At 39.7% G+C, this 27349-nt stretch overlaps 1 protein-coding gene across 1 annotated transcript; it reads left to right on the forward strand.

Moving 5' to 3' along the window:
- Nucleotides 1-3522: 3522 nt before the first annotated feature.
- On the forward strand, nucleotides 3523-17958 carry LOC135254760 (fibroblast growth factor 18-like). The gene is made up of 5 exons (XM_064335218.1): nucleotides 3523-4388; nucleotides 4534-4570; nucleotides 9523-9700; nucleotides 13673-13779; nucleotides 16155-17958. Exons 1-5 carry the CDS (start codon nucleotides 4357-4359, stop codon nucleotides 16431-16433), a joined length of 633 nt encoding a protein of 210 aa, XP_064191288.1. The 5' UTR covers nucleotides 3523-4356; the 3' UTR covers nucleotides 16434-17958.
- The last annotated feature ends 9391 nt before the right edge of the window (nucleotides 17959-27349 follow it).

A 27349-nucleotide genomic window follows, 5' to 3' on the forward strand; every position in this document is an offset into this window, starting at 1 on the left:
GAATTCCAGTACTGTTTCCTCAAAATACGTAACTAGATTCTGCAAATTCTCGAGAGCTTGCTTTTTCCAGTTGTGAGCAGGAAATTGGAGCTGGTTTGTCAAATAGAGCTCTTACAACACAAGAGGACTGGTTTGATTGTGTGGGTGTGTGTGTGCGTGCAGGCTTGTGTGTGTGTCTGCATGTATGTGTGTGTGTGTGTGTGTGTGTGTGTGTGTACATGTGTGTGTGGGTGTTGCCTCCTGTCAGTCAGTGACCCTGCCAAAGGTCAGCATTTTACACTAATTGTTATTATAATATCTACCTACTATTGTCAAAACAGTTGGTTTTCGTAATAGTTGGTGTAAAATGAGTACTTAAGACTGGACAGCCTGTCCCTAAACACACCTTACATCAAGAAGTATATAGTAGCTGATACGTCGTTCATCATTAAAATTCGGTAGATCATACTTCAGTTTTTATTACATACTTACATGTAATAAAATATATATGTCTGTACCTCAGTTTCATTAAATATAGTGCATGCACTTGCAGACAAACCACCTTCCAGAAATTATAATTATATATGCATATGACAATTATCAGATCAACAAAATGTTCATGTTGGTGGAACATTAGCTCTGTGGGCCCCTCCATATTTTATACTGCATAATTACAAAGACCAGCTTTATACCAACATATCCATCACATATTTCCGTCTGCAAGCTCAGCTGAAAACTGTCTGATTACTGTATGATTTTCTATACGTTTTAACAACACATATTCAAAATATAATATAGTAATGCCACATTGTAGTTCACGGTGAATCGTCAACATCGTATTTACGTAACGTGTGCTGCATGTACGTTTGATCTCACTCCATTTTGAGCAGTCTGTGCGTGTTTGCTTGCGACCGGAGATGAAAGGGAGATGGCAGACACCCTTTAATAGTCTCAGAAAGCAGACATTAGATGGAGGTGTTTAGATGAGAAATCATTAGTCATTGCTGCTGGTGAGGTTCACCAGCCAGTAAATACAGCGTAGGACCTACGGCAGACCTTCATTATTAGAAGGAGCTGCAGTGCACCTCTGTCGACATGCGCCAACATGCGGGTGTATTACCTTCATTGCCGGCTATGGCAAAGATGTGCATTGCATACCTCTGCCCACAAACAAGATTTTGCACAAAAGTGTAGCAGAGAGAAGAACTGTACTGAGCTGAACAGAATACGCAGACTGTTTTGGTATATTGAGATTCACTCTTAGGTTTTATGAGCTGATAATTTCATAAGGGATTGAGTCAGTCTGTGCTGAGGAAAATTGAAAATATAAAGCATTTTTTTTCTCAGGTGCTCTTTCTTGGTTGCAATTTTCATATTTTGGACATCTACGGGAACTTCAATCAGGGATTTGAATAATAATGTAGAAGTCTCTGGCCAACCAGTGGTCACATGTTTGGTCAAATTAGACCAATTTCAGCATTTCATGGAAAGACGATGGAAACTGTTGACTACAATGTCTTGCAAAGGAAATCTTGCCAAGACTCTGATCCTTAACTGGATATATCTTCTATATTATACAGGGTCAGAACCAGCAGAGGTTTACTGGAGTGTCCCAATCTGCAGTGCCAAAAGTGCAATTGAGTTTCACTCATTTTTTTTTACTATTACTGTAAGATACAGCACCAAAGATACAGCACCAACATCTCACCTATGAATTGAACCTGCAATAGTAGAGATACAGGCTCAGCTCTCTGACCCTTATACTACAGTGCTTCCCATGCAGGTCTGCTATAGTCTTTAGTTTGGATCCATCCCGAGCCAGCTGCTGGCATAAACACTATATGCAGTCATTTAGGGCCATAACCATCTCTAGGCCACACAATCTAAGTTAAAAAAATACATTTATTTTGGAACACATTCTAATTGTGCACTAACCCCCATTCTTCTGCACTGCCACCAAAAAAATTGCCAAAATCCTACAGCTGGCTCTAGATCAATCTCCACTTTTATAATACTTATACAAATAAAATAATTGGACCTCAATAAAAACTGACAAATGTCACTGACCTAACATATAGTTCAAAAATAAAGGTGTGAGAATAAAAGATGTGTTGAAAATATTACATTCCCTGTGTTTGGAGATCATTTTAGAACAATCTAGTTACTCGTGGAGGTCTGAAACACATTAAAGATCAAGTATAAGCATAACATATTGGCAGTGTTAACAATTGTTCAGTTTACGATTTGTACATTCTTTTAAATGTTTTTGAGAATGTAAAATGTGGTGTAAGCATTTCTATATTACACTGGTGCCCAGTGAGGATGGTATTAATTAAAATCTTATTAAAAATTCTAATTTAGTTTAGTTTCTTAAAATCCCAATGCAAACCTGCTAGTTGCTAAATTTAGTCCAATAGCTTCATAATCATCCAGTTTCAGCTCCATTGTGTGACAGTGCTCTGAGGTTTGATTAGCAGTTGTCTGGTTCTGGGATATCACACAGTCATACACACAAACGTTCAGTGTTACATCAACTGTGTACATTTTATGCTGATAAAGTGCATTTGAGCACTCATAAACTCTGTAATAGTTAAATTAACACAGAACATTTGACTTTGTAAAGTAGGTCATTCCAATCTTAGTCCAACTGGAATAATTCCAACTTCTTGAAATCATGTACATGTCTATGATACAATTTTGCTAAGGTGAATAGTTATCATGTTTGGATTTATGCCCCACCACCGTGACAAGAAAGTTGATCGATGGGCAATTTATTCTTCTGCTGGATTAGTAGCTGTTTATTTGTATTCTTTTTCAAATTATTTCACAGAGCATAATGCGGTTTATTCAATCAGGTGGAGCATATCACAGTGAACATGATGCAATCATGATTTTTATGATGTCTACACTTTGTTTATTTCCCTTTCATTCTCTAATTTGTCTTTATGGTAAACTCCATATATTGTAATTATGTTATTCATTGATTATCCACAAACGATGCTTTTACAATCCAAGCTCAATGAATATTTGTTATTTATATTTCATTAATCCCCCCATTCCTTAATTGAGATCATTTGCAATCAGTAAGGACACAGGCTGAATATAAACCTAAACATAAACCACACAAATGTTTTGTGCATTCATATACAAGTCAGTTATGGAACATTACTGTTCAAAAAGATAAACAAACAAACAAGCAAATATCCTCCATAATATCACGCATAGGGAACATTCTCAGTGCTAGTCAAATATTAACAGTCAAATATAAAATACATAAATAAATAATGGTATTGGCACTAATTACAAAAAAAAAAATAAACCAACTTTCATAGGATAAATTATATTCCATCTACAAATGCTTTAACCAAAATGAATAAACTATAACGAGTAGGTGAACAGACGCGCCTTCCTGGCACTCAGGTACTTTCTGTTGATGAGCGCGGGGCATCCTCTTACTCTCATCAGTTACAACCTGTGGACTATACGCTATGCCCGCACAACCGCCAAATCTCCGTTTTGACAAGCTAACAGTCAATATTATCGAACGTTTGTTGAACGAGATAGCTCCCAAGTCTTCCTCTTGAGAATCTACGGCACATAAAGAGAAACCCCTTTCGAATTGATGGGCTTTCATAGTTTACCCTATCAGGTGCAAACCACCGACAAGTTTCCACCCACCAACAACAGAGGAAAAAAGTCTGTGCCCAAATCCAAACCTCAGATTCTTCGCTGGCAGGCTGAACAACATCTCCCGTGAAACAAGAACCGGCTGCTACAGCTTTGTTCACCTTTTCTTTTGACAATTATTTAATAGAAATCAAGTTTATAGCCTACTTAACGTGGGAATATGTCATTCTGTTATGCTTGTTAGTTTTAAACTGTTTTACTTTTCTGTCTTCAAACAAAAGACTGGAGGATTAAAATGACCCACCCAATATGTACATGCAGATATCCCCTGCAGGTACATTTGGGATTGGAGTTTCTCTGATCTTTGGCGCAGCACGCTTGAAGGAGGGAAAAACAGCTCTCATTGGATTTAAAGGGTAACCCGCACGGCGCTCGTAACTAACTGCACTCTTCCCTCTGTGCTGTACAAACAGTGCCCGTTCGTTTGTTGCGGACATCGCGAATGTGGACTGAGAGGATTCGGGGGAGCGAAACAAAATCTTCAGTTTTTCTTCTGAAACACTTGAAAAAACTTGGAAGCGCCAAATGTTGCAACCACTGGTACGGTTTTACTTCATTCATTTGCCATTCCGCTGGGATTTCAGAACTCCTCCAGGATTCTCTGTTTAAGGACACCGGTGGAATTTCCTTACACTCTTCTTCCCTGGGGTTTTAAAAACGCTGGAAACAGGTGTATTTGAGCAACTCAAGATGTCCATTCTCCCTTCAAGATTCATTTACGTGTAAGGATTCCATTTTCACTCCTTACGATAATTGCGCGTGCATTCTTGCCAATAGAAGTCGCTAAAAGCCAGCTTTTACTCGTTGTTCAGGTATTAATTCAGTGTAATTACCTGTGATTTATTTTGTTCTTTTTCTGTCCCCCAGGTGTTTACATTTCCTCGCCCTTTATTTCCAGATACAGGTAGGATTATGCTATTGCTGTCATTGCTGAGTTTTTTTGGACATTGAAGCTGTATTTAAATGCAAATTATTTATGAAAATAAAGTTTTCAAAATTAAAAGTAAGGTGCTAGTAAACTGCGCGTTTTCTATTTAGGCGTTTCAGTGTTCTCAAATGCAGTTAAGCTTGCTTTAACTGTAAAAAAAAAAAAAAAAAAAAAAAAAGTCTGGAAACGTTTTTCTTTGAAGAGCGCCATGTGTCTAAATGTTTACAGTGGTAAGGACGTTAATTTTATCGTCTCTTTGTTTACATCTGGTGATTTATTATTGGTGATAGTGCATTAGTGCTTCTATCAGCAGGGTAGTTCAGTTGATGTGTTCATGTGTTTTCAATCTGCAGACGTCCATGCAGTAGGAGACGCAATATGAAAGCCTTTACTGAACATGCTGTCATAATGTCAAGACAACAAAGTTATATAGACATTGCCGTGTATAGATTTTGAGTTCTGAACTGGACATTCACCAATTTGTGATTTATCATGTGATTGCTTCTAATTATCGTTGCGTCGTTTACCTCCATTTGGCCTGCACCATGATAGATAGGACTTTTTTGTGATTTAGTGAAAAACATTAGTAAAGCAGCATCCAATACTTCTCAACGTGTCAAATCAAGATTTCTTACTGAAGAGTTTATACATGTTTTTATTTATATATTTATTTATTTGTTTGTTTTTTCCCCTCAAGACTTCATCTGAGGGATCGACTCAAAGAAGTAGCTTAAGCCAGGGGTGCACAACTCCGGTCCTGGAGGGTAGGTCTGCGTGCTGGTTTTTATTCCAACCAATTACCTTAGTTTTACTTTCCTGACATCTCTACCAGATAGGCCGGTTCACTCTCGTGCTTCAGCTGAGTAAAATATTTAGGATGCACTTGCAGTCTGCGGCTGTAGCTGGCGCATACGAATGTCAGTCAATATATAATGGAGCTAATTAACTTAGAGCATAATTTGGCACAACAATCTTGAAACGGATCGGCCCTTGTGGTGCACCCCTGGCCTAAACAATCGTATATTAAAAAACACTATTTATTCAGTAAAATTTAATGTAACTTAGTCCACCAAATCTACTTGATATAAGCCTTATCTAAAGCATAAGTTCAATTATGGTTAATCGTTTTGTGTAAAATAAACTGTTTAGCAAAATTATAGATTCACGACCGTTAAATGATTAATGGAGGCGAATAATGTAATGTAACCGAGCGCCTGGGACAGTATTTTGCCATCTCGTGTCTCTTGTTGAGAGAGCAAGAAGGGAAACATTTCTGTCTGTCTGCGTCTCTGCAAGTCGAGCAGCGTATTTCCCTTTAATGTCTGTATGAACAAAATCATCATATATCAAAATAAAACTGCCACGGTTGAGATAATAATAATAATAATAATAATAATAATAATAATAATAATGTATTATATTTTTTTATAAATTTAGAAAGTGTGAACTTATAGCGTGACTCAAGACTCAAACGTTCTAATTTCAGAACTTCCGAGCCACAGGGCTGCCTTGAAGGTCCCGACACCCATGTTAGTCATAAAAGTCCCTGGGAGAAGGAAACTGGTTATCTCGCCCCATCTTTACACCGTGTGACCGCTTTCAACTGCAGTCATTACACTGACAGTGACATCCCTTTGTGTGAGATGGATTACATTTATTTACCACCTGCGAGACTCAGAAGTTTGACTAGCATTTTTTAACGCACTTCAGACAGCTGTTTTCAATCAGTCTTTTTAATGAGGCATTTCATTGACATTGTCATGGTAAAGGTTGATTTCACATTTCCACTGAGAACTTTGCATTCTACTGCATTTGTTAACATCCTTCAGATATAATGAGCAAACCTTTAAACAATTCAGAGATCACTGAAATTAAATGAGTGATACGCAATTTAAAAATGTCAAAACTAAAATCGTTTGACTGTGGTTAAGAAGATGAGTAACTGCCTACAGTACATGGCCCTAACATTTGCTGTACTGGAATACATAGCCCTATATAATATTCCTCACAATGGACCCAAAAACCTGCACAGTAAATTGTCAGTGTATTTTACTCTGATAAAGTACATTTTATCCCATTTTGACTCATGTAAACTCTGTTAGGGTTAAATTAGCACTGAGTATTGCATTTTGTTCTCTTCGAAACTATAATCATTCGCACTGGTAAAATCACAGAGTAACATCTGTGTGATCACCGAGTAACATCTGTGTGATCATCCCCGCAGTGCGTTAGCCAAAATACAGTGCGTGTTTAAAGAGCATTGGAGATTTGAAATGCATGTGCAAATATATGGGAGCCATCCAACGGACCCAATTTCCAAGGTGGACAAATAGGTCAAACCAGTGCATCCCATTTTATAGCCAGATCACAATAAGAGGGCACATTTGAAGAGGCCTCCTCAGAACTAACAAAGCCTGTGTGGGCTGGAGAAAATTAAACGCAACTTGATTACATAACTATGTGCTCAGCTTGTTCCAAAGGAGTTGGCACAAACAACAGCCTAGTGTAAGCAGTTAGATATTTCATCGTGAACTTTTTTTTTTGTGGCAGTAATTATAATACCAGTACTTCAATTACATATTTATAGCTATTTGTTAGATTGCACATGTGATTATATAATTTGTTTGACTAATTGCTTTCACAGGAATAGAATCTTCTATTCTGATATGATGCTGAAAAGATGACTGACGAATAAGATATTTATATTTTTCCACATCTGACTGTAACAGACGAGTAGTTTGACCAACTGCTGTAGATAAATGTACTGAATTTAAACAGTGTGATAAATGTATTGTATTGTATTTGTAGTTCATAGGATGTATTTGGGACCATGAACCAGCCTTTTGCGGAGTGTGAGGTTCCACCCTTGTCTCGGAAGTGGTTTTTAAGACTAATATATGCTTGATACACTTCCCCAAACCAACTTACCAGAAATTAATAGGTTGGGAGATGTATTTTGAGGGAATACAGTCTGCCCTATACATCTCAACCTTTGCTTGCTCACATAACTTTAAGCATTACCCACTGTGCTGGCTGATGAGGCAGTTGTATGTCTGAACCACTTTCTCTTTTCCTAATTTTTGGGTAGCAATAGATGTTGCCTTTGTCAGATGTTTTCCGACTATGAGACAAGCCTTTTCATAGAAAGACATCAGCTTTACAGGGAAACATGTTGACAAGACACCATTGAAAGTGTACTTACATAATGCCTTTGTGCATATTAAGTCAGCAAATGAGCATTACATAATTTAGTTGTTTAAATGCCAAGCTTGCTCCGCACAGCAGTGATTGTTTGCACATTGTTAAATCTTCTCCAGAGCACTTTTAAAGGTGACCGTTTTAATTTAAGCCCTATGAGAGAGGAGTGGGGGTGTGCCATATTACTTGTTGAATCAATTATTAAATGCATATAAAAAATAAAAATAAACTGTTTTCATAATTAAAAACTGAGACATTAAAAAGTCTGGCTGGAGAGGCTTAATGACAAGGATTCAAGGCTTGTAAGTTTGCTCCTAGGTTCGAATCCCGGGTAAGGCACAGCCATTGTGCATTTACTCTAGGTGCATAGCTTGAATTTCTAGTAATCAAAATAAACATCATATAAAGCACAGTGGCAGATGTTGACAACAGCAGCAGCTCAGAGCAGATGAACAAAATGAAAATCAGTTAAAAAGGTATTTTCATGTCATGCATTTCATATGGAGAATTTTCTCTTTGACGTATAGCAATATACAGTAAATAGGAAAAATAGCCTCCGTTTAAACAGGACGGTCAAACAAGAAAGAATCCTGAGTATGCGAATGTGCGCATGATTAGCCACCTGAGAGCAGCCATCTGAAAGGCCACCGCTGTATAATTAGCTTGCTCTACAGCTGGTGGACTGGGTCCTGGCATGGATTGAGATTCCAGGAGTTGAAAAATACAGCCAGTGTTCCATTTTTTCTAGCACCGTCTGCGCATGAATCCGTCAGCAGGTGCAAATGCATAACAGGATAGTGTGGAACCTTCGCTAGTCTTCAGGGATTGATCTGTGGTCCCAGTTTGGTTACCCCCTCCAACTGGTCAAACAGAGAACCAGACCAGGGAAAACATTGGAGGGGATGGATATACTCAAGGTGGATCCCCTCAGGGTGCATTTCCAGGAGAAAGAAAATGTTTGTGCCTGAACCACAGAGTACATTTTGGTTTCTGATGTGTCAGGTTGTGAGTGTATGCTTGATTTTAACCTAAAAAAAGGCCTTATTATATATATATATATATATATATATATATATATATATATATATATATAATTACATAAATGTTTATGTTTTGGAATAGTAATGCAGTCGTCTTTCCTAACCTGACTAAATGCACATATTAGTGAACAGGTGAAGACTAATATTGTCCAGAATGTTTTTGTCTGCTCCGCTGCAGAAATCTGAATGGTTGAGCCAGATGGATTTACCACAAGGTTACATCCAAACGTCCCACCATAATTATGCTACTCTTCAGATGAAAGTGTAATGCATGGCACAGAGATGATTCACTCTTTAGATAAACACACAGAGGATGTAACATTCAGTTTTTTTTAAGTACTGGAAATGATCAAATAATTGATGAAAGAAGTAAAACTTGAGTTTTCATTCAGGTATGTTAGAGTATGAGCATTTCTCTGATGCATTTGTGGACAATTATGTTGAGACGTATAGTAATGAGCTCAATGGTAATCATTTGTGGATCATTTGCACGTTCACTGACCTCCCCTTCCAGATAGACTCCAGTTAGGTCAGACTGATTTTAAGTCAAAATGTCACACTTATGATCCTAGAGTATGTAAAGTCATTACTGCATGCGACCAGATACTGTTGTGCAGATGAATTCATTAAAAAGAAGGAGCAAACGTAACACAGCGGGTAACCACTATCGCGTGGTCTGTTCCCTTCTAGGAGTCTCAGCAGAGCTCTGCAGATTTCCGGTTCTACATCGTGAACCACACGAGAAACCCAGATGAGTTGAGTCGGAAGCAGATCCGCATCTACCAGCTGTACAGCCGCACCACCGGCAAACACGTGCAAATCCTGGGGAAGAAGGTCAACGCCAACGGGGACGACGGGGGCAAGTATGGTACGAAAGATTTTCGATTTTTGAACCTGCTGAGACCCATCAGATTTGGATCAAAACAGGCTGCTGTTTTAAAGATACTGTATCACTCAGGTTGGGTTTGCTTGACCAAATATAACTGGCCTTTATTTTCTGCATACAATAAAATATGGATATAATTTCACTTGTAGTTTATGAGTGTTTGCAGGGAATGTAGTATATAGCGCTATCACTGATGTTCAATATCAATAGCGATATCAAAGTTATTTCAGCTGGGTTGTACTAATATTTCAATGCTGCTAATGCTTGGGTCAGGTTTTGACACAAGGCCCTTGTGTTCAGGTCCTCAGCAGTTTAGGGGATTTGTGATTTTCAGCAATTCATTCTTTTCAAATTTTAGCAACATCAACATTTCCCATTTGTTTTTTGCTGTTCCAAATGTTCTTTCAAACATCGCACACGATTACACTACCTATTGCACATTGCATCTTTGCTTAAAATTAACTGTGGAAGAAGTTAAGAGCCAACTCTTCCAAATATTTTTATTTTATCTGTCCTGTGTATGGAGAGTATCATGTTTTATTGTCCACAATGTGCTGATAAAATGTAACAGAGATAAAACGACTGCAGTAAACTTCCTTGGAGTTGAAATATTCTTCATCAAGGGAGGGGGAAAAAATTGCTTCATACATGCTTTATAACTTGTTGGAGAAATTGAAACATGTTGCCATGAGCCAGGAGATATAAATATGGAGGTGCTGAAAAATGTGATTTAACCATTACAGTTTCATTGCTTTAAGCCATGTTGGCAGTCTATAAACATTGCAAATCCATTCAGAAACCTGGAAGCAGATTTCATCCCTTACATGAAGCAAAGTGTTTGACGTCGTCTTTTGTCTTATCATATTCCAACTAGACTTATAGATCACTTGTATTACCTCTCTGTTGAAGTCAATCGGTATAGTTTTTCTGGGTTGAAGTGTGAAATTTCATCAACATATTAACTTACTAGAGAAATGGCGGTGAAGAAGTGCAATTGCATTAGTAACATATGCTAAATGTGTTTAGCAGACTGAACAATAGAAAGAATGCATTCATCAGCGAAGCCAAGTAGCATTAGTATAATACTTAGCACTCAATGAGTGGTGAATATGAGATACCAAGCTAACAAAAAATGTTCTCTCGATGTTGCTCGAAAGTTTTGTCAATATTATAACATTGTTACTACACGGCAGCATCGTTGTGAGAACGTTTTGTGTTAGCTGGGTAGCAGGTACGTACAGTTGTGTTCATTTCATAAATGTTTGGTAGTGTTAAGCAAGTGCTTGTTGCTGGAGCTGTGCTCAGCAGTGTTCAGCGTATGTGCCGGTTGCAGGTGTGGTGAACAGCTGTGCTGAGCACTGGAGGTGCGCAGCAGACCCACGGGGGCTGAAGTGGGGGTGTCGTTCCGCGTGCTTGTCAGAGCTTGAGTAGAAGCAGAGCCAGGCATTCCCATGGGCCCTGCCAATACGCACCCCCCCCCACCCCACCCCAACCCCAACCCCATTCCACCTCCCCCAGCACTGAGGCCTGAGAGCCTACTGACATTCATTAACATGCAACCACGAGAGGCCCAGTTTCTGATAGTTCACTCACAGCCGCAAGCTTACAGTCTCACCGTGGAGTCAGGAGTGCACAACAGGGAAACAGTGTGGAGCACTGGTCAAGGATATAGAATTGTGAGCAGATGGTTGCAGGTTTGAATGTTGAAAGGACCTGAATTGAACAGCACCATTGTGAGACCCGCTATAGATAATAGCACCACTGGATGTTGTGTTAGAATGATGAATTTTCCTTTTGGAACTTTTGGAGAACCGACCAACGGAGAGGTAGGGAACAAATAACGCATGGAAGACACTGACCACGGATCAGTATGCCTTGTGAATATATGGGGAAAAGAATAGATTGTTATGTAGACGGCTACTCAAAACAAATACACATGAATATAGTCATCTGTCAGGCAAGTGATCAGTTATACTATTACAGCAACATCTTCTTATACTGTCCTGCTAGCATTACAATAGGTCCTTGTAGAAGTTGCGATATTATTAATTCCAGAAGGCGATGGAAATTTACAAAGGGTACCAACTGTATTATCAACATGCCTGCTTAAACACTTGTCCTGAATACAGCCGCCAGCTCAAATTCTTCTGTAGATCAAAGGCTAAAGGAAAAAAGAGTCACCTGTACAGTAGGTGTAAAAAAATTCAGACTCCCTCAGCACATTGCACCATGCCTGCCATTTCACTCCAGACTCCAACTCAAACACCAACAGACAAAGCTCAAACGATACAAGCAAATATTTATATTTTTCACATGAACCTGCCTCTCTGTTATTTTATGTATATGAACCTGCCTTTTTTTTGGAGGAATCTACCTGTCTGTTGCCAATTTGCTTACCTCCTTTATTGGTTTTACCAACGAGTGGGACAGTCTGCGTATTTCAGGGAATTCAGTCCTACTTTATGGCTTGGCCTTAATTTCGAAAAACAAACATTAAGAAGTTGTATTTTTTCCACATCATACAGGCATGTTATTTTCTGCTTGAAAGTTTGAAAGAAGAAAAAAAGAAAAAGGCATGTAACAAACAGAGTAAACAGTTTCTTTTTAAAATAAACAATTCTTTGTAAAGTGGGAGATGGGAATTTCATCCCTAATGATAATATCTTGCATGTGGTAGTGAACCAGTAAAGCTTTTTTTTAATTAGAGAAGATGCACAGATGTTTTTACCTCTGCCCGTGGTTAAGAATATTATCTCTGTAGCTATAATCGGAATTAAAAAGCCTTAAAACCACCAGTAACATTCAACCTGCAACTTCCCGAAATAAAAACAAAGAAGAATGAACAAAATCCTTTTTGGCAAATCAAGCATTTATCTGCAGGCAAGATGCAACGCTGCATCTGTACAGTAGAATGAAATTGATTGTCGCTTCACTTCTTAAGATATAGTTCTGTTTTCTTGCCGTGTTAAATGCACCTTCTGTTTGCTACGGCTAAATGCATCTGCTAAATGCCTAAGTTGTAAGTAGTCATTTTTACATTAAAACATGGTACAAATCTACATCTAGAACAATTTAGTCAGTCAAACCTGGCTTCCACTTGGTTGCTCAGCCCTTCAGAGACACACAGTATTTGACTTCTTTTTTTTTTAATTGAGCGAGCAAGGACTAAGGAGACCTTAGTTTGGAACATAAGCCCGAAGGACCCAAGTCGTGTCTTAAATTTCAATCAGGTCTCTTAGCCGTGGAGAGTTGCCTCATGGGGATGTAGGGGGAGACAGTGTGTAAGTGTGTGTTTACAGTAAAAGAGGTCACAGGTTGAGGAGGCCAGCTTGGCCTCCACACAGTGCTTCCTTATCAAATGTAATTCACTGGGTCAGATAGCATGTAGCTCTGCAGGTGCATGTTTTTCAGTTTAAATGTTTTCATGAATGTTGAAAAGCCTTGTATTCATGGAACAAAAGACTTATTAATACTCTGTAATGTAGAATTCTTTGTTTAGTGAATGATTCACTTGATAATTGTACAATCCTGTTCATCATTTATTTATGTTATTTTCAAAACTATTGCAGACATGTAAACTTACAAAATTGGTTTCATTTGAAAGAAAGTGTCTGATTGAGATGTTGAATACACCATCAGATGAACTCTTAACACTGAGGTCAATTAACACTTTGCAATGGGATTAATCTAACACTTTATACTGAGGTCAATCTCACACTGTACACAGAGTTCATTCCAACACTTTACACTGAAGTCAATCTAACACTGCACACTGAGGTCAATCTTGCACTGCACACCGAGGCTAGTCTAACACTGCACACTGAGGTCAATCTAGCACTGCACACTGAGGCTAGTCTAACACTGTACACTGAGGTCAATCTAACATTTTACACTGATGCCAGTCTAACATTTTTTCACTGAGGCCAGCCTAACACTTTACATTCTTCCTTTCAGCTCTCCTGGTGGTTGAGACAGAAACCTTTGGAAGCCACATCCGAATAAGGGGAAAGGAGAGCGGCCACTACATCTGCATGAATAAGAACGGCAAAGTCATTGGCAAGGTGCGTGCCTAACGGCCAAGTGCCCATCAAACTATCAATGTTTAACATTTCAGAGGCTGACTTGAGTAGGTTGGTCTGGTCCAAACAGTCTGCCCGCCGCCCAAACAAAAAATTAAACATTTTTTAAATCAGGACCACACAGATTAAAGGGCAAGTGTTGGGTTTGGTTAAAAAATGTTACCTTTGACAGGAACCGTGACTCTCAGGTATGGGTTCACAGAGATGTACTAAACATTACAGACTGAAGTGTTTCCACTGAATGCAAAAATAGCTTGTCATTGTGTCCAGTGAACATTGTGCATCTGACAAAGAATAAAGTAAAGGGAAGCTTTGTTATGGATGATAATGACATCATGCTACATGGCTCATCATGTTATGGCAATTTCATAGTGTATGAATAGGTCACGTGGTTTAGTACAAAATCTGGACCAATGGTTCATCATTTTGTCACCTGGGGACGGAGGGCAGGATGTCTGTCTCATTATGCACAAGCTTTCCTCCTTTGGTCAATCAGTCACCTGCAGTCTGTCTGCACAAGCTACACCAATAATGCCCCTTTCCATCTCAATAGCTGCGCAAACATAACTGGTAAACATCGGAGTAAAAATTAGCAGCTTGACATCACGTGCACACAAGGAAACGAATGCTTATGAGCAGCGAGGAGGAAAGAGGGATTATAAAATCCATTTTAAATGTAATTTTGAAAACATGGGAATCATTTTGTCTTGCTCATTTGAAGTAAACATTTCTGCATTGGTGAATGTATACAGGATTGAAATTGCAATTACACCACTTCTTCAAATAGTGACTATATAATCAGCAGTTTTTTTCATGTTGGATTACATCAAATCACAAAGTCTCAATTAATAATTCTGTTTATCATTCTAAACTAATGTACCGGGTGCAGAGGTAAAGGTGTTCGAGTATAAGGAATTGTAAATATGAGGCGTATAAGAACTTTAGTTTATGTATAGGACAGTGTAACTGGGCCTCTTAAAAAAGGTCCAATTGCGTAACAGTCCCAGTTTTAAATGTGGAGTGACTGTCTAACTCAGGTGGGCCTAGTGGGGAAAGTGCCTTTTTCCACTTTAGGCGGCTTATATCCAAGTCAGCCCACAAATGCATTTTAGCCACCCTTTTAATCTGTTATGAATGGTACATTCCAGCATTTTTGGCTTGTTTCATATACTGTTAAGCAGTGTTTCCTAACCCCTATCCTGAGGGCATGCTGGGTGTATGGGTTTTCATTCCAGGTTAATTAGTTACATTTGACAGAGTTGTTAAATGAACAGAGATCAGGGCCTGTCAACAGGCACGGAGCAGCATGTGCTGCTAGGTCTTTATGAAAGAAATGTCGAGGTTAATTTATTTTCAAAGACACAAGTAAGTGTTTTGCTTCAAATTTTTTGCACTCTCGGCAAATTAGTACATGTCATACTGATTGACTTAATCAATTACATTAAATTACTGAACCAGTCAAATCAAACCAGTTCTGACTATGGGCGGGGTCTTGGTAAATACCTTTAATCTGGTATCTCTGTTACCACAGACATGCCTCTAACGACTCATTTCTCTCTTCAAGGGTTGAATGCAAGCAATTGTCAGGTGGTGTCAAACCCAGATCAGTACTCACTCAACAGCTCTATGAAAACAAATTCATTAGAAGCAGCTGGGGAAAAAAAAAACAAACACACTACATATAAAATGAATCCATTCAGCCACAGTTGGGAAATATAATTATATACTGGTCTAAATATAATGTTTAAATTCTGGCTATAGGAGATATTTTTGCCTGACTGTTACTGAAATATTGTATGCAGACTCAGGGAATCATAGCCTTATTTTGAGCCAAGACTAGTCTTGGTCCTTTCTTTACATCATTGTGCATTAAGTCAATATGGAAGCTTCTTATGGTGGTGTTGCCAATTATGGAAAAACAGGGGCTTAGAAGTACAGACTTCTGACAATTTTGTCAAAAACAAGTTTATATTTACTTGCACAGTGACATAATTGTAGCATAATTGGAGGGTTTTAGTTGGCCAGTGTGATTATTATCTGTTCACACTGTAGCAACCCCCCACTGGTCAATTAGGCTCTCTACATCCACTTCCTCAAGTTGTGTATGAAGAGTGTTCCTCTGACTCATGTCTGTGCAAGCTCACCTTGTACACTGCAATGCAAAGTAGTGACATCACATGTTTTGGTGGAGAATACAGTACATTCTTGCCTGTGCTACATTGCCTGCCTGTGAGTGAATGGGAGAGGTTGTAGCAATGAGTGCGGTACTTGAGTGCAATTGGACATTCCAACTTTGGAGAAAAAGGAGAGAAAAAATGTATAAACAATTGTGTGATGTAGCTGTGCTCTATTTGCAGCTCAATGGTGGGAGCGAGGAGTGCGTCTTTGTGGAGGAGTTCTTGGAAAACAACTACACGGCTCTGGTATCGGCCAAATACAAAGGGTGGTACCTGGGCTTCAACAGGAAGGGGAGGCCCAAGAAAGGGTCACGGACAACGCAGACGCAACAGGAAGTGCACTTCATGAAGCGCCACCCAAAGGGCAAAGTGGACCCACTGGAAGAGTTCCGTTTCACCACGGTGACCAAAAGGACACGCAGGGCCCGGCGCATAAAGCCCAACCCCCATGTCAACTGACTGCTGGGTTTCCATGGAAACCTCATCTCAAACGTTGAAGACAATCATTTAAACGATACAGGAAAAGTTATATTTTTATACTTGAGGAGTATGAAACATCCTCCACCACTGGAGGCTTCTGGGATATTGATATTGTTATTATTATTATTGTGTCTGCTATTTATACTGGATAGAGCAAGGAAAAGACCTTACCAACATGTTTATGTTGCTACTTCAAGAAGTGAATGAACTGAATATTTTCTTTCCTTTGACTGGAAAAGGGAGTTCCACTCGATGGAAACCCCCCATTTCATAGGGATACTCACAAGACGGATCCCATAATATGCACTGGGATTGAATGCCATGGATACCAGGATGGGGCAATACAACAGCATGTTACGTTGACACTTTAGGTAACTGCTTAGCTTTTAAGTGCAATATTTTTTTTTAAACGTTTTTTTCTTTTTGTCAGATAACTTCTGTGACATATTCTTTTTTGGCAGCCTAGCTACAATCTGGTGGGTGGAATGTGCTGAATCCACTGTGGACTGCATTATTATTATTATTATTTTATTGGCATTTTTGTGCAACCTGTGATTCAGCTTGACACAGCATGCTTGGACTGGCCTGACGGCGGTGCAGACTGCGTTTCATGTCAACAGAGCACTGGAGTTGAAGTGTATGAAAAGCCTCATTTGTTACTCCCATTGCAGTGGTAGACTATGAGAAGAACACAGGATTACCTGCCCTCTTGTTTGCAGGTGCCTAAAAAGCTCTGTCATTTGTAGCGGTTATGAATGAAATCTCCCTTAAAATTATTTATGAAAGCTAAATAATTTATTGAAGCTGTTTATTTCACCGATCTGTTCTTAATACAGACATTGACACTCTGTGATTAAGTTATGATTATGTGAAGCAAAATTTTGACTTGTCACTTTTCTAAAACTAAGAACTGTCCATACATGCAGGAGGTTCTGAGGTAAAAGAAAAAAGGCTTGCATTGACAGTTTTTTTTTTCATTTCAAATCCACAAGAGTCATTCACCACCAACAATGTCACGGTAATGCTGTTTGAAGGCTTTTGTTTGTGCCCCCAGAAATATGTCAAGAAATCACAAAATCCCAAAGAGAAATGAAATTATTTATGACTTCATTAGTTCAAATGTAATCAATTTGAATGAATCAAGTGCATGCCCAGAAACCCTGCTCATCTGTGGAGCCTTACAATGTACAGATTGCTTAAATAGTTCCTGTTAGAACTGGCACAAAGCAGAAAATGAGGGGTAACTGGATTTGTGGGACACTTTGGACATATAGACAACCATATTTACATGGTTTATCCACAGTGCCAGTAGGTTTTACACGCTTTATTTTATTTTTTACTTTGTACGAGATGCTACTAACAGCGTGACACATTTATGATTTAAAAATGTATACAAACTATTTTTATGATTATGGTAATATATTTATTGCTTCTCTTTGTAAATACAACCTGATGAATTTCTTAGGCCATGTTAATAAAATGAGGACTATATTTAATGAGGAAACAGGATGATTGTGTGATTTTGGTTTTAGTATCTGCCCCTTTGATTTCTTACCTCGGTGGTAAGAAATGGTGTGCATGGCCATCATGCATAGTATAATACTTTTATACACAGTGCTTAAAGGCGGAACATTGCTGAGTGTGTACGTGTGCGTGTGTGAAAAAGTTAACCTAGTCTATTGGTCATTAAAAAAATTATATATATATATATATATATATATATATATATATATATATGCTGTAAATTGTTAGAATACTAACAATACTAATTACCTTTAATTAGCTTTGATTTCACTTGCTTCCTTACTTACTGATACATATTAGACCTCAATATTGTATTTTTGCTTAGCCATACAAAAGAATGAAATTTATTCTTAGGAATCCATCTTGCACGCTAACTGACTGTAAGAACTCGCCGATCTTTCAGAGACATACAAACTTATGAAAGAGTCCTTCGCAGGGCTTGGTTCTGGTCCAGCAATCTTGCAAGATGTTTCTTCACTGTGTGAAAGCGTCTGATGTTCTGCAACACTGTGGGTATGAAAGGACACATGCATTTCCTCAGCACCACGTTGCACTCCTTCACTCACCTGTCCTGTGGTTAGTCCTGTGAACATCTCAAAAGTTTTCAGTAAGGCAGTAAGAGGAAGAGGATGTCTGAGCCAACTAAGGTGGAGGAAGTGTTTTTTTCCTTTGATAAAGAGACAGAAACAGCACTCCAGGGTATGTTTTATTTTCAGTTGATTAAATTTTGTACCAAATCGTGGAACAAAATGGTCCTTATTTCTGCTTTTCAGTTTTGTATGGTTGTGCCAATTTTGTACGCTGAGAGTGCAATTTGATATTTTTAAGGGTTCTTTAGTTTTCTGTTTTGATTAAAGAATGGGTTGTAATCATATCTCTCCTTAAGTAACCTGGATGACAGAAGCAAACAGCTCATATTCAAGTTCAGATTTGCAGTTCCAAGAGGGCATTGTCACATAAGCACCTGTTCTCAAAGAACTTGGCACATAGCGACAGAACTAATTTCATCTTTCCTTCCAGCTGAGCTTCACTTAACTTTGACCTTTGATCACTGGCAGAAAGTCTGGACATGGACTAATAAACTTTCATATGAACTTCAAGGGTCTCAAAAATCACTGCACACAAGGTGAATATTACAATGGAAAGTGAACTAACTCAGAGGCTCATAGCTAATGGTTTTGTGTTGGGCAATGGTATTATGAGATGGCCAGCCTCCACACGGCATATCAAATGTGCTTTTTGCTTATTGCTATGCTGCTTCTTGATTGTCAGAAACTATACTAGTCTGACAATATGACTGATCAAAAAGTGTCAGTCATTCTGTAGTCTACCAGATGTGCTGTACAGTGACAGTGATAGCAAGCTGTGCATTCATTTTCATGAACTATACCGTGAGTGGCACACGGACAGCTAGGCTACCATTAGAATGGGGCACGCCAATGCACAGAGAACCAGAGCATTAGCTAGATCTGTTCACCTGTTCTGTAGGCACAATCACCAGGTGTTTGATGTACAACAGCTGGAAGGCTGTACACACAAGCGGAGGAGGGCAGCAGACCACTGGACTTGGTGCTGCTTGTAGACTTGATCCATACGGCTCATGGGCCATCATGGACACAGTATGCCGTTACTCGTTATGATGGAATCGTGGAGGCTGCCAGTGATGAAGTGTTCTCAGGGTATGAATGGGGTTACTGGACCTCATCGCCACTGATGCAAAAGCTTTTTATAAAGCCTAAATGATTTTTAATAGGACAGATCAAAGGTGGCCAACTTTGCTCCCGGACAGCCAAATGGTCTGTTGCTTTTTCTTTTCTCCTTCAAAATAAATTAGCAACCAGGTTTAAACGTATGATACCAGAAAAGGCATCATAAATATTATGTTATGAAGGTACATTACATAATTTTCCAACTAAGAAATATACCGGTTGCTTTCTTTTCCTATTTCATTTATGATTATCATTGTTAATATGAAGACAGGTACATCGTATTACAACCAAAATATATATTTTTGGAGGAAATGGGAAGGGGGAGGTGGAGGGGGCATATGGCTTGGAGGCATCAGTTGTTACTTCTGACAGATCTCACAGGACTCTGTCCCATTACAGAGTGCATCCAAGGGTATGTCTGCAGGCTGAGACAGTGTACTTCTTTTCCTGCACCTCATTGCCCTGTTATAGGAGATGTGCCTTTGATCAAAGTTATGTTTTTATTTCTTCTTTTTTCCTCTGGGAAAGAGACAAAATAAATGTCCACATGGGGCATATGTTCTCACCAGATGCCCAATTCATCAACCCCCAAAACACACACACACACACACACACACACACTTTTAATAGCCCTTTGACTCTTATATTTGAGGAGTATGAAACATCCTCCACCACTGGAGGCTTCTGGGATATTGATATTGTTATTATTATTATTGTGTCTGCTATTTATACTGGATAGAGCAAGGAAAAGACCTTACCAACATGTTTATGTTGCTACTTCAAGAAGTGAATGAACTGAATATTTTCTTTCCTTTGACTGGAAAAGGGAGTTCCACTCGATGGAAACCCCCCATTTCATAGGGATACTCACAAGACGGATCCCATAATATGCACTGGGATTGAATGCCATGGATACCAGGATGGGGCAATACAACAGCAATACAACAGCATGTTATGTTGACAGCCCAAGTGACAGCTTTTTGGGGGTTTTTTTGAGGGGGGGGGGGGGGGGGTGAGAGGTTGAAGGCACCATGATGAGAAACTACAATGTCCACATTGCTTTGTAAACAAAACACAGAGAGCCTTGCAAAAATTTTGCTTTTGCCTCTTTTGGCAAATAAATTTTTCCTTTTCTTGGCTCAAGTGACCTGATAGTCCATTGTATCTTAAATGAATAATTGCTTAATGGCACTAATGAACATGAAATCCGTATTGATGACATTTTGCTAATGAGTCCACATTCACCTGGCTTGACTAATGAGGTCCAGTGAGCATCTGAGCTGTTTGGTAGACCCAGGCATGACAGACCCAGAGCAGTGGGGCCCTGTCTGAACAGGAACTTCTTCCTAAACACAAGACTGAGTTTGGCCCACACAGGAAGCTCAAGTAGATTGTAGACCTTTCACCTGAGGTCAGGAGAATTCTCCATATCCATCGACGACACATGTTTTCAGAAGCCACAACAAGTTGCCTGGCGTTATGGGAACTTCTCATAAGTAATGGAGTTGAGGTATTCCTGATCTGTGGTTTGTTTTAGAAGAGCGAAAGGTGAACGTTTTCAGCACTGGTTTGAGTGCCTGGTGGGAAAACTAGATAAAAGATGCATAGCCAGCCTTCTGAGACCCTACCACATTTATTCACTGCCCAGTTCTTGGTGCTCATATCATATCATCATTCAACATGGAAAAAAAGACCTGGCATTTTCTTTAATCGGACGGCCCTGGCTGCCAAAATATTGTTTTTAATTGCTGAACCAGTTTTACCCGCCATTGAGGACAGAGCAGTCAGACATGATTAGTCAAAGTAACAGAGGATGATGATGTCGAAAGGTGCCCCCCAACCTCAGGTCAGAGGTTGAACAATGTGAGCATTCAGCTACTTAGCTTTCTTTGCAACTCTGTGGCAAAAATCTGTTTGGCCAACACTAATTAAGATGCCTTCCCATTAGCTCTGCTGAATGTGCTTGATGGGGGTGCTTGTCCAGCGGGTTGACGTGTTCCTGAGCACAGACAAGCTGGCCTGTGTCCTTTCCACCATAATTGGTGTCCCTTGCAACACATTGCTTTCCAGGGCTCCTCTTTGTGCCCCCCGGCATGTCCTAAACGAGAGTAATCAGCTCTCCAATGGGGCTCCTGTGTGGTTTAAACACACAGAGTGCCACCCCCTGCTGTTCAGCAGGGTGCACAACCGCAGGATGCCACGGGCCTGCCATGCTACTTTCCATCATCACATGGTTGTGTGTGTGTGTGTGTGTGTGTGAGTGTGTGAGTATATAGGTGTGTGTATAGGTGTGTATGTTTGTATAAGTGTGTGTGTGTATGTGTGTTGTGGAGGGGGGGGGGATGGGGGTGGGTGGGTATGCAAGTTTACGTCCTGCTACATGGAAGCTTGTGTTTTTTTGCACGTGCCGACAAGCTCTTCGTCTTTATGTCTAGGCACTTAAAGATTCGTTTTATTGGATAGGGTTTTTGCTCCTATGAGATTCTGCTTGATGACTATTTGATGAAACAATGCTGGCATTGGTTAAAATATCCCACTCCATCTCTTAAAACAGTAGACTCATATTGCAAGTTTGTATTTGGTTTTAGCAAATGTACTTTGCTGGCTAAATGAAAGGATCACCACTAATACGTACTGTAGGATCATGTTTAACCACTATGTGTGGCTTGCATATAACCAAATTGTTATACAGTATGCTACTTTGGTTATGCACAATCCTCTCACACCTTCCCCAGCTAGAATAATGTATGCTACTCTGACTGATGCTGACATGGAGAACTGCCACAATTCTGTCAGGCTGAAAGTCACCTTTGGCTCTTAAATTATGAAAAGGGTCATTTTTGGCCATAGCAAAGTGTAGAAAAACAAAACTTTAATCACTGACTCCACAATCTTCTACATCATCGCCCTAAACACCCAACACGCACGTACACTCAAAGACGCTGCGTGTGAACTGCTGTCATCGCCCCCTTCCTCCGCATGAAGCCATGATTTGTTTTTCATTCCAAACTTCTCGTTCTGGGATGCTCTTGAATCTATTAATCAAAACATTGATTAGCTCAGCATTCTGTGAACTGCTCAGTGTTGGAAAGTGACGCCCACTGCCCTGACCAAATCCCTCTGGATATTAACATGGCAGAGGAGGAGTCTTATCTTCATGGTACTGGGCAGGCGATCGCCCAGATCTAAAAAGCAGTATATGTTTTATGGCCGTCCCACAACATGAGGTCAAGACCATACTAATGAGATCCAAGCAGGAGATAAAAAGGAGAAAATGTAAAGCAAACAGAAACTCTACCACGCATATATCATCGTAATGGAAATACTGCATAAAAAGAACCTAGCGTAGAGGGCATCAGAGTTTCCAGTTTATTCCTGGTCAGGGTTGCGGGAGGTGCTGGAGCATATCCCAGCATGCATTGGGCGAGAGGCAGGAATGCACTCTGGACAATTTGCCAGTCCATCGCAGGTCACAGGCACCATTCACTCACGCATTCGTACGTAGAGGCTAATATAGACTCTACAATTAACCTAACCTGTACGTTTGGACTGTGGGAGGAAACCAGCGTACCCGGAGGAAACCCATGGGGACACGGAGTGAACATGCAAAATCCACACAGAAAGGCCCTGGCCTAGATTTGAACCAAGGACCTCCTTGCTGTGAGGCAACAATGCTACCCAGTTAGTTAGTTACTTCGTTTTATTATTCAATTTGGCCAATTAAATGTTCACACCAAATACTGATTAATTAGTCAGTGGTGAACATTTACACCTCGGAATGTCCTTGTACCACAGAGAAGCAATAACTTTTTAAAGTCAGAGATATCATTTTCAGCTGTAGTGCATCACTGGCATAAATGTTCATCTCAAAACAAATGCCTTGGGTTGTTTAAGAAAGTGAAGAACAATGATTGGAGTGAAAGCTAGGAGACACGTGATCCTGTGAAATTGAGTTTGACATCTCTTCACAAAATGTGGGCTCACAGCCATTTTGAGAAACATTCCTATGCATCAATCTAAAGTTTAATAGTCAGCACAAAGCCCAGAATTCCCTAATGGGGATTTCCCAGTAAGGTACTGGCAGCTGTTCACAGTGTGTGCAGTCCAAGGATGTGTATGTGTAATAGGGCACATTAATAGCGTGTTTCAAAATGTTCACAAATTCTCTCCCCTCCCTTGACTTTGTTCTCCAATTCTGAATTCAGTAAAGGCTGTAGTATGAATCATACACTCAGTTCAGCATCTTTTGTTTTGCAAATTACCCTCTGATGTTGTCTCTCCATTTTATCAGAATTTGGTCTGGTCACTTTCTTTCTTTTAATCTCTCTCTTTTATACCTTATGCACTTGCTATTTGGGGGTTCAGGCCTGTTTGCTCTTTTTACTCTGTCTCTTGCCTCGCTACTCTGCAAAGTGTCTGTGTGACAGTTCGCTGTAAAAATCTGGGCTATACAAATAAAATTGAACTGAATTGAAACTGAATTGAAGACGAGTGGCCTTCGACTCTCTTTCTTACCTGCTCCGTACCGTAACCTCACACAAAAAAGTGCTTTCTTACAGTTGTTTTTTAACCTGCACTCTGTGGTTAATATTTAGCAAATTACTTTTGACAGGGAGAATATATTAGCTTTAGAGAAAAGCTGAATATACTTGAGTACTTGAGTGTCTCAGTGCATGCTCAAAATAAACAAGTATTTCCCTAAATTAAAGAGAAAAAGGTTGTGAAAAGACCCTCTCTTATTTACTATCGATGCATTACTTGACTTCATTTGCGCTCAAAAGAAGTGATTTTTTTCCCACCTGGATGCCAGTAAAAAATCAACTCAGGACAGTTATGTGTCTGTTCGTCCAGTGTGTTTTTACTGAGAAGTTGATTAAGCTAACTTTCCGTTTAGGGAACGCGATGCCATGCATTCGTTCCTGAATTATTAAGGCACCGGGTTGCATGACGGAGTCGGGCTCTGGAGACGGCACAGTCAGGTTCTTGGAAGGTGCAACTGTTAAAAAAATAAACAGCCAAATTCCGATCATAATCTAACTATCAAGAGGGTCTCGGAGGGAGCGCCGTAATGATCAAGGGGTTGCCGTCCGGCAATGGATAATTTGTGGTGACCTTACAGTCGGGATACTTGGGTTGGGGAGGGGGGGGGGTGCAGAGGACATCATTCATTGTCCAGGTTATGCCTTTGAAACATGCACATGTACCAGAGGCAATCATTAAGGGGTATATGCTGACACATAGACTGCTGTGCCTTGAAAGCAAAATGGCTGCACAGATGGTGTCTGGCCCTATTGGTGGGCTACATGAAATGTATGACCTGTCATGTGTAATTCACAACTTAATTGTTTGTTTGTTTGGCAGGGAGGCATGCACAGATATTTACACTCAAGCTCCACACACTCCTCTTTCTTTATCGGTTTCACATCGTTCCATCTTCACAATTCCTGTGGTTATGATACATCTCTCATTTCACACAGGGTGGCAGTTAAGTGGAAAAGGTATGATTGAGAGCCCATTTGTGGCTTACCACTAAAAAGACGTTTTAAAAAGATGCTAGGTGTTTAAGCACTCTGGCACTGTAAATCAGAAATGCAGTCGTCCATTTGATTATCATTTTTTGTATTTTATTGCCTTGGGATTGCTGAAGAAAGGAACCTTCATGATAACAAAAGTGGCACCAATGTCATTTCACCCTTAATCCGAACTCTTTAAAACAGATTTTAAATGAGTAGACCTTTACTTCCCAAATCCCCTCTGTTGAACATTAATGTACTTCATTAATGCTCAAGATCTTATAGCATATACCCTTGCTGGTCTGGGAATGGTGTTATCCAGGACTGGCTCTGTTACAGGTGGATGCACTTACATTCTCTTGCACTGTAAATTGGTCTGGATAAGGATCTCTGCTAAATGTGTGTAATGTAATATAAGCTGGAATCCCACAGCTACAAACAGGGTGGGTATTTTACTGTAGCTAAGGAGGGACATGGAAACATCAGATCAATGACAATAGCTCGGGCTTTCCACTGCAACCACAATCATTCCTCAGATGGCAAGAAGTTGCCTTATATCATAATCATTATGATTAATTCACTTTAAAAACCATCACATTTCCTAAACCAGTTTAGGTAATGCAGCTATGTAAAGCATCATGAGGTTGCTAATGATTATTTATTAGGCCTAAATATTTTGAAGGGTTTCTTGTTATGGTAAGCCTCCATTTATTTTCATATTATAGATCTACTATAGGCATCAGTCGGTGTTTGAATTGATCACGTTTCTTCCATCTTTGAAAAATCTAAAATTTTAATGTCTTGATGAAAAAACAAAATAAAAAGATGTCCTACAATACAAGTATAAATTATATTGTTCTTTTACAGTGGGAAGCTAATTTCTTTCATATAACCCTTGCCTGTCTTTTTTCTCTAAATAGCTGCCTACAATTTTAAAAGTATGGCATGTGCATGCAATGTTCTTATATTGTTTGGAAGAATGTGCTAATGTTTAAATAAGAGAGCCCATCTGTTTTTTGTCTCGTAAGGTATACAGGATGGACACACTCATGGATGTTGAATATTTGGTTGCTTCTGTCATTGGTTTTGCGAGTTTCTGATGTGTCAGACATTCATCGATCAAATACATGTGTCCATTGAAGGCAGAGCATTACTGTTTTTGATTGTTAATATTTATTTATTTGTGTATTGCCACTCATAGAGATGCTATCATATCACAACGACACTACCGGAAAAAACAGGAAAACCAGGAAAATAATAAAAATAGCAAAGATTACACTCTAGCCCTGAATGCCACCCCCAACTAAATAAATAAATCAATAAATAAATAAAGCAAACAGGCATCTGAGGTAAAAACTATTCAAAGACACCAAGTTCACAGAAATTTAAGCGTATTTGTGAAATGAACTCATCCTGTTCATAGGTGTTCCTCAACCTTTGAAAGCAAAGAGTTTATGAATAAAACTACTTGTACGACTGCGTTGTGTATAAATGATGTCACTGTCTCCCTTATCCCGCGCCTGGAGCCACTGTCACTAACCGAAGTACGACTTCACACAGACGAGCTGGGCAACGATGCGGTCACCTCGAGTGCAGCGGTGGACCTGTTGACCCTGGAAACCCCCATGGCAACAAACGTCAGTGCATCTCAGAAGAAGGGGCGAATGCTCTCTTGGCAATCTGAAACAAACAAGGAGGAAAAAGGTATGCATTTTCACAGCCGGGGTCATAACAGTGAGCTCCGTTGTGACTTGGCCTCCGCTGACTCTGGTAGGCCGTGGCCCTGCCAAGATAAGCGGCCGCCACTCCCCCGATTGGCTGGGTTTTATGTCCATTACCGCTGTGTTTTGCATCATTCCCACGTTGGCTGGGGCTGTACACCCTCGTTACTACAGTCAGATGTGTGAAGTTTATGGCTGGGGAAACTGGGGTGCTCAGCAATCTGTTAGAATAATTGCACCCCCTGAACGTGATCTTAGCAATGTTTGCATACATGTCTGGAATAAGGCACTGTGGTAGAATATTGTCTGTGGGAGAACTGTCCGTTGAATGCTTTCTTTTTCAATATAAAATAACAGCACTTTCTGCAATGTCTCTTGAACAATGAAGTGTATGCAGTTTAAGCCATGCAAATTTTATTTGGCAGGCC

Source organism: Anguilla rostrata, chromosome 5 (genome assembly GCF_018555375.3).
Source record: "Anguilla rostrata isolate EN2019 chromosome 5, ASM1855537v3, whole genome shotgun sequence".
In the NCBI taxonomy this organism is placed as follows: Eukaryota; Metazoa; Chordata; class Actinopteri; order Anguilliformes; family Anguillidae; genus Anguilla; species Anguilla rostrata.

Coding starts and splice junctions, on each gene's coding strand:
- LOC135254760 (XM_064335218.1), top strand. CDS start 4,357: ATGTCCATTCTCCCTTCAAGATTCATTTACGT. Junction 4,571..9,522: donor CCCTTTATTTCCAGATACAG/GTAGGATTATGC, acceptor GTTCCCTTCTAG/GAGTCTCAGCAGAGCTCTGC. Junction 9,701..13,672: donor GGACGACGGGGGCAAGTATG/GTACGAAAGATT, acceptor TCTTCCTTTCAG/CTCTCCTGGTGGTTGAGACA.